Source organism: Uloborus diversus, unplaced genomic scaffold, assembly GCF_026930045.1.
Source record: "Uloborus diversus isolate 005 unplaced genomic scaffold, Udiv.v.3.1 scaffold_575, whole genome shotgun sequence".
NCBI classification, from domain to species: domain Eukaryota; kingdom Metazoa; phylum Arthropoda; class Arachnida; order Araneae; family Uloboridae; genus Uloborus; species Uloborus diversus.
The window spans coordinates 16,372-24,788 of record NW_026558764.1 but is presented as its reverse complement, the minus strand read 5'-3'; the positions used below and the strand labels follow the sequence as shown (position 1 = coordinate 24,788).

The 8,417-nt window shown below is 37.0% G+C and overlaps 1 protein-coding gene across 1 annotated transcript; it reads right to left on the bottom strand.

The window, feature by feature from the left end:
- Nucleotides 1-5,346: 5,346 nt before the first annotated feature.
- LOC129233642 (uncharacterized) lies at nt 5,347-8,118 on the bottom strand. Its single transcript, XM_054867616.1, has 2 exons — nt 6,444-8,118; nt 5,347-5,501 (listed from the first exon to the last, which is right to left on the bottom strand). The coding sequence occupies exons 1-2, from the start codon at nt 8,116-8,118 to the stop codon at nt 5,347-5,349; spliced, it is 1,830 nt and encodes a 609-aa protein (XP_054723591.1).
- Between the last annotated feature and the right edge of the window lie 299 nt (nt 8,119-8,417).

Sequence of the window (8,417 nt, the reverse complement as noted above, 5' to 3'; positions counted from 1 at the left end):
AATCAAAGAGCATAGAATTAAGTTTAAAAATTTGTTTTTGGTTTTGTTATATCTGATAGGTACAAAGTTTACATTACGAAATTTGTTAATTAAAAAAAAACTGACAATTTCCTCTCTTTTCTATTTTTTGACTCCTTAAAAATTGATTTGATGTGATTATTTCTTTTTGGTGACACATAGTGCGGGTCATTAGAGCGATTTGATTTGTTGAAAGCAGAATGCAGGTAGGAGAGGCCTCTTTTTCGCCCTTGCGAAGCAACGGAGGAAGAGAGAAATACATTAATGCGTTCTTTTTTAACCAAAAAACTTTTCTCCCACCAGTGACTATACACATTTTCTTTGATGCTTGATCTGTGTTCTGACATTTAAATTACGTCTCTGTCTCTGTGTGTGTGTGTCTGCTCCTCCGGACGGTTAATGTGTACCAGGTAAAAATACTGTACTGATGCGGTTGGATACAGGACATCCAGGGGAAGCCATTCTGCCCTGTCTCACCTTTCTAATTCTTAAGGGGCCGGATATGTGAATTGATAAAACAGTCTATGGGTCATCTAGGAAGTCTACGGAACATATAGAGAGTGAAAAGCATAAATATCATAAATTGTCACCCGGCGCCACTGACGGATCTACAGGGGGTTATCGCCCCCCCCCTTTCCCAAAGGTTTATAAATTCGAAACATTTCCGGGAGAATGTCACCAAACTCTCCCTCCCCCCCCATCACGAAAAAATCATCTACAACTGTATCTTTACGACTTCAATTCCAAAAATTTTCCATAAGAGAGTCCCTGAACGCCCTCTCTCTTATGTCATCGACGATCGTCAAAAATTTTGAATTTTTGAAGTTTCAATTTCGAAAAAATCGCCGGGGTTAGATTCCTTGAATCTCATCCCTTTACCTAATGCTGCAAAGTTATCCTGAATTTTTAAAACTCCAGTTCCAAAAGTTTTCCGCAAGAACACTCCCCTCCTCCTAACATCACAAAAAAAAAAAAAAAAAAAAAAAACCTCAAACTATATTTTTGGACATTTTATATCAACATATTTCTGGGCAGTGGCGCAACCGGAAAAATTTGGTGGGAGAAGTTTTTGAAATCGAGAAATATTTTTTGCTTTCTTTCTCCTTCATTTATAATGTGAAAATATTTTTCGATATGTTGAATCAAACCGTTTCTGTGACTCGGTATTTATTCATTTATTTTATTTGATTGAAAATAATTACAAATAATTGTTCAAACCTATTTCGCTTGGAAAAGAAAAACACTGTTTTCCCTACCATTTTTTTTTTGGGGGGGGGGGGGAGAGATGAGAGGAGAAATGAATGTGCTGTAGTCCTGTCTGGGAGGGGTTTTAACTCCAAAAGCCTTCCCGTGGTTGTGCCACTGTTCCCGAGACAGTTTTGAACCTCATGCATGCGCCTAATGTTTTTCAAGAGGGCCTTCAATTTCGTTTATAAGACTTCAATTCCGAAAAAACTCCAAGGGAGAGCCCTATTCCTGAGCTCTTCCCCTAACATTAATGAAGATCCACAAAAATTGCGTTTTTGAAGCTTCAATATCAAAAAGTTGAGAGGTAACTCCTGACTCCATCCCTTCCCTTAACGCTACCGAAGACGGCCAACCATCGTATTTTCAAGGCTCCAATTTCGAACAATTTCCAATGGAAAGTTCCGAACTACGTTCCTTTACTTTAGATGGCTTATAACTGCGTTTTCAGGACTAAAATTTCCGGAGAGGAGCCCCCATGTCCCTCTTTCCTCATCTGTCAACATCATTCAAAGATCATCTAAAACTGCGTATTTGGAACTTCTACATCGAAACGTAGGGGAAAAGTTCTGAACCTCATGTCTCCCTGAACTCCCTGGTTTTCAGCATCACTAAAGGTATCTAAAATTGCGTTTTTGAAGCTCTAATGTCAGAAAACAACTGGGGAGAATTCCTGAGTCTTATCCTTTCCCTTCAAGCCACAAAAGATAGCAAACGATTGTTTTCAAAAATATACCCTTAAATTTTAAATATGTTCCCCAGAGGAACCTCCAAGCCTTCCTTCCTCCTATTAACCACCAAAGAGTCTAAAAATGCGTTCCTAACAAAAATTTTCAGGAGAGAATCTGCAAACACTCCTACTTATGCGCGAATATTAAACAGCTCAATCGACCAACAAATCCATAAATATCTTCAAATTTTATTTTCAACTAGAAAATCGCCCGTCAAGGTGTGACAGGTGAAAATTTCTTCTACATTTGAACGAAGCCATTGCTTGTTTGAGTATATTTTTATAGTTAAAGTTGTAACCCTAACGCCAGTAGGTAGCGTTCATTTTTGACCGTTTTTTCTTTTCTTCATGCCCCTGAAATGTTATAGTCCTCACCAGTAAAACTGTTAAGTTGCCGCATCGAGTTCAGGCTTGATAGCGTTCATAGTTTACCACTTTTTAGTTTCTTCATTTCCCTGAAATGACACAGTCTTAACAGTAAAACAGTTAAGTTACCAATCGAGTTCAGCCTTGTCACAATAAAGCCTTTCCCTGCATGTTAAACATTACCAAAACATATTATCAAATTATCATGCCGTGGCGCGAGTTTCATTGTTGAAGCACGCGGGTTACTCGATCATCGGCTATTATTTATATGAGGATTTTTGTATTTTATTATGTTAGGTAACTTTCATAAGAAAAAAAGTACAATTTGAAGACCTAAATAGCTACTGAAAATACTTTACGAGTCCTCAAACGATACAAAAGTTGAAGGGTTTAATTTGAATAATGGATCCATGATATTAGTAAAAATTTCTCTTTTTCTTTCTTCTTTTTTTTTTTTTTTTTTTTCAATTTTTTATTCTCGCTGCACTCGAAACGCTTATAACTTTCATTCAAACTCTTGGAATCATATACATAATTCGAAAAAAAAAAAAAAAAAAAAAAAAACATTACGCTTCAGTTCTTAATTTTTTTTTTAATTTTATTTTCATTAGTCCCCTCTCCCCCCATACTGCATTATTCATTCGCCCCTCTCAACAGGATCGTCTGGATCTGCCACTGGCCGCCGCAAGAGACGAACGGGGGTTGATGAGCGAAATGAGCTGGGGATCGAGCGTGTTGATGAGCGAAGCAAGCAGAGGATCGAACCTCTAAGAGTATTAATTAAAATAAGAGCCTTTTATGAAGTCTGCAGAAGGTCGCATGCTGCCTCGGGACCACACAGTCTCCATCTCTGTGAAAGGGCATAACAAATCATGTTTCTGGATGCATAAATTATTTGCCCTTGTGTCCCCGTTATAGAAATATAAGTTCATAAAATATGGCGAAATTTTAAGAAAAGTGGCCAAATTAGCGAGCAATGAGAGGCACCACTCATAACACTTTGCAGATGGATGTCCTACCAAAGGAAGCTTAAACAAGAATAGATTGCAATACCGGACCGAAAATTCAACACCGGTATTCGATGTTTTTAAAGCGTAACACCGGAATACCGATATTAATACCGGTATTTAAAATTCTTCAAAAAATGCTTGAAAAATATTGTTTTGTTGCCACACTTCATAATTTTGTACAAAAATTGTATTATTTATGAAAACGTATTGTGAACAAATATAAAACGAAGGAACAAATCTCATAACAAAAAAATCAATAATAGTAAAAAACATAATGCATTTATTGAATTGTCTAAGCCTGGAACTCATTTCAGTGCTCAACTTTCTTACAGTTGAAAATACTCTTTCTGAATTCACGCAGGTTGTTAACAATGTGCGATTCATCTACTCTTAATTGTCTGGAAGTCCTTCATCTTCAAATAATTCGGTCTCTTGCTTGTTTTTGGACAAATCCTTTGTATGTGTAATATTTCTTTTGCATTGTGTTGATTATTATTAACTTTACATCTAGTTGTAATTTCTTTCCGAGACGCGATACTTTTCCAATATTAACATCATTTTCTCTTGAGCAGGAGGAGTTTGTGTTTGCCTTTTATTAGCCCTTTGGTTTTAAATTTACGATAAACTTGATTAAATTTGATCTTGTTAGTTTCTCTTATTCGTTTTCGCTGTTTTTTTTCTTCAAAATTCTTTACAATTTTAATTATGTAAATATCTGAAAGTATGTTTCAATTAATCAAGCTTTACTTCTATGCAAAATTTCAAGGCACTATATAATTTCTAAAAGTTATCTTTCAAGTATAAAACCACATAGCGAGACAGGACAACAAACCAATACTAGTGACAACATATTACTATTCGTTATGCTAACAAGAAAAGGATTTTGTCAAAGTTAAGTATAGTTAAGAAAAAAGTATTTAAAAAAAATCAAAGTATTACTGCAATTGATGGTTGAAACAAATTTTTAACAGGCAAAAAGGAATTAAAATCACACGAAATTAGCTTTTACAAGAGGAAAGTGAGTGAGCAAGGAATGGAAAAAATAAAAACGTAGTGCACAAAAGCGCATGAAAATACGATTCATCATACCGATTCATCATACCATCTAGTAATGACAGTATCGGGTCATTCCATATAGATTCAACGGATGAGTTCGCTCGACCATTTTTAATTTTTTTGAAACTCATATCCCAAAAAGATGCATATGAATGATGTTTAAAACCACTTTTATTTTTTCTCTAACCTTTACCCTTGATTTTTTAGGGGTCATCAAAAGTGATTTTCGCAGTCAAAAATGGGACTTTTAGAGCTTTGCATTTTGGCCAAAATCTATTTGAATTACATTTATGGCAGTTAATTTTACGCTTTGATGTTAAAGTGCATAAGATGATAGTCTCACATGATGAGTTACATGGGTGTAACTTAATAATTAAAATAATGGCAACAGGTTCAAGGTCAAATGTCAAATTTTTGCTCATTTCAAAGGATTATAACTCGCTTAGGGGACGGAAACGCAAAATGAAATATGGCAAAAACTAATCACTGGAGTCACACTAATGAGAAAATATAGCTGTAATTTTGTGTTTGTTTACCCTTTACAAATTACAGCCCCTCAAAGATCAGAAAATTGAGAAAAATGACATTTTTAGATCCCTGTAAACCAAAAGGGGATGGAATTAAAAATGAAATTTCTTGGCCAATTGAATATTCCATTCAAGTACTATACATTTTATATATATTATTTTGTGTATTTGGTTTGTAAAAAAGACACAGGTCTTTGAAATTGAGCAATTTTGCTAGTTAATTTACGCACTTACGGCAGGTTGGCGTGTATGGAAATGTCCGACAGGTTCGATAGTGCAATTGTGGTTCAGTGGATAATGTTCGATAGTCGATAACAGCACAATTAGAATTTTATTCACGGACACAAACATTACACAACATAAAATATCATTTGAGTGTAGAGATGCACAAATCTTATTTCGATCTTCCTCGTTCGAGGCCAACTGTTCGAATGACAATAAAACTTACTCCAGCGCCCTCTTCAGGCAAACTTACCGAGATTTTCCACATCCTCCCCACCTGAACTTCATGAAGTTCACTAGCTGCAGGAATACAAAATACAACAATATCTTAAATGAAATATTAATACATATTAAAGTAAAATAAAATGATTATTTTTAAATGTTAAAGTCAATTATGAGGCTCATTTACAGCTTCGAGAGGATAAACTAAGTCTATTGGTCTGCGAAATAGTCCACTTTCAGTTTTTACAGTACATGCACGAACATGTCCGTCACGACCTTCAAACAGTTCCTTTACGGTACCTAGTGTCCATAAAAGTTTGTTCTTTGTGGTTCCTTCTAACAATACCACATCACCTACTTTCAGTCCTGTACCTGTGCGAGAGTTCTTAAAATTGTGAGCAGTTCTTAAGTTCATCAGGTATTGTGATTTCCATCTTGTCCACAGGTTTCTTAGCAATTTCGCTTGGTATAATTTACGCTTCTTTAAATTTGTACTAGAAGACGATTTAGTGACAAGATCCAAGAAATGTATCGGATATGTATTAGCTTCCTTTTCAAAATGTAGAAAATGCGATGGAGTGAGAGGCTGAGGTTCTTCAAAGTCGTTATAGGTGTATGTCAAGGGTCGAGAGTTCATCACAAGCTCGATTTCTGCAAGAAGAGTCAGCAATTCTTCAAATTTCAGAAGGGCCTTGCCCAACGTTTTCCGGAGGGAGTCCTTAACTGTCTTGATAAGCCGTTCATAAAACCCTCCCCACCATGCCGCTCTCTCCACTATATATTTCCAAGTGATTCCTTTGGAAGCTACGAAATTGTGAAAAGTTTTATCTCGCAGAAATTTCTGAAAACATTGAAATTCCTTATCTGTTGACTTGAACGTTTTCGCGTTGTCAGAGTATACTATGTTACAACTTTCGCGCCGCGCCAAAAATCTTCTAAAAGCCAAAATGAAGGATTCAGTTGATTGGTTCGACACCAGTTCCAAATGTACAGCTCTCGTGACTGCACACGTGAACAAAGTTATGTAAGATTTTACAGTATCAGAACCCTCCTTCACATATATGGGTCCGGCGAAGTCGATTCCACATACTGAAAAGGGCGGAGATTCAACAACTCTGTCCTTTGGCAACGGAGCCGTGATTTGATTTGCTGCTTTAGCTGAATATCTGCTGCAAATAAGACATTTTCCAATTATTCCTTTTAAGAGCTGGCGCCCCTTCGGAATCCAAAACCTCTTCCTGATGTTGATCAAAGTGATATCTACTCCACAATGCAGAACCCTTTCGTGTTCTCTTCGGACAATCAATTCGGTGAATTTGGAACTGCGTGGCAACAATATAGGATGCTTCTCATCAAAGGTGAATTTTGAATGATCTAATCTTCCTTTGATTCTCAGGATCCCTATTTCATCTAGGAAGTGAACAAAGCTAGCTATTTTTGATTCTTTATGAATCAACGCATTCTTGCTAAGAGATTTAATTTCAGAACGATATGCATAACCTTGAGTGCTCTTTATCCAAAAATTTTCTGCCTCGGCCAATTCTACTCCAGTTAGTGGTCCACTTTTCTTTGGCGAGTTTCTCGTGTTCCAAACAAACCGTTTGATCCAGGCAGTAATCCTTAGGGATTTGGTAAGCTTGCTATGTTTAGAGAGATCTAAAAGCTCCTCTGTTTGGGCTATGACTTCAAACTGCTGCGTGTAATTGTGTCGCGAGCGATATTCCAATTTTTCATCTTCAACGTTCAGTTCTTCAGATTTGGGCCAACATTGTTTTGGCTCTTGCAACCACTTGGGGCCGTGCCACCAGAAATCACTGTGATTCAACTGAGAAAACTGAGAAACTGAGCCTCTGCTGGGCATGTCTGCTGGATTTTCTTTACCAGGGCAATGTGTCCAGCGTGAAGGTTCTGTGAGTTTCTGTATCTCCTCAACTCTGTTTTTCACAAAAGGTTTAAAGTCCCTAGGTGACTTTCTTATCCAAAAGTAAGCAATGGTAGAATCAGTCCACCAATGCTTCTCTAAGGGAATCTTCAGACTTGAAGACACTCGACTACTCAACCTAGAGGCTAACAGAGCACCCAGTAGCTCCAATCTTGGCAATGAGAGTGTTTTGAGCGGGGAAACACGACTTTTAGCTGTCACTAGGTTCGTATGAACGGATCCATCATTGTATACAATTCGTAAATAGACGACCGTGGCATAGGCTCGCAAACTTGCGTCTGAAAATGAGTGCAATTCAATAGTTTCAATAACTCTTTTTGGACCTTTCAAAAAATAATACCTTGGTATTTTGATTTTCGGAATATCTTTTACATCGTTGCACCATTTAATCCATCTCGCGTTTAAGTCTCCAGATATCTGATCATCCCAATCCAAACCGGAATTCCACAATTCCTGTATGAGACATTTAATGATTATTGTAAAGGGGGCGAGAAAACCTAAGGGATCGAAAATGCGACTGGCTACCTGAAGCAAAAAACGCTTGGTATTTGTTTGTTTCTCCAAAAAAGTTTCCAGATGTTTGGAATCAAAATAAAAGTTGTCGGTGTCCGTGTTCCAAGATATTCCTAGCACCTTCAAGGAATCATTTTCTAAAACAATGTCACTTGATTCTTCCACGGACAGTCCCGATTCCCTCCAAAGATCTCTAAGCTCCTTGGAGCTCGTTTGAAACTTTCGGAGATCCATTCCAGCTTCTAAGAAAATATCCCTGCATTCCATACTGACTTGAAGCGCTCCTTCAACGTCTTCGTGACCTCCTATGAGATCATCTACATATAGGCATTCATTCAATAATTTGTAAGCTTTAGGGTGTGTCTGCTCGTATTCAGAAATGTGATATTTAATCGTTCCGGCCAAAAGGAACGGACTCGAATTTAAACCGAAAAGAACTCTTGTAAATTTCAGAGTCATCAAAATATTTTCGTCGTCAAACCAAAAGAACCGACTAACATCTCTGTCTTCCTTACAAATTTGAATTTGCAAAAATGCTTGTTTTATATCACTGATAAATCCAATGG

What these genes read in the sequence shown, in the direction of transcription:
- LOC129233642 (XM_054867616.1), bottom strand. Translation starts at nt 8,118, where the DNA reads ATGGAATGCAGGGATATTTTCTTAGAAGCTGGAATGGATCTCCGAAAG. An exon ending in ACCCATATATGTGAAGGAGG is followed by an intron (nt 5,502 to 6,443) that starts GTTCTGATACTG and finishes ATTTCATTTAAG; the next exon opens with ATATTGTTGTATTTTGTATT.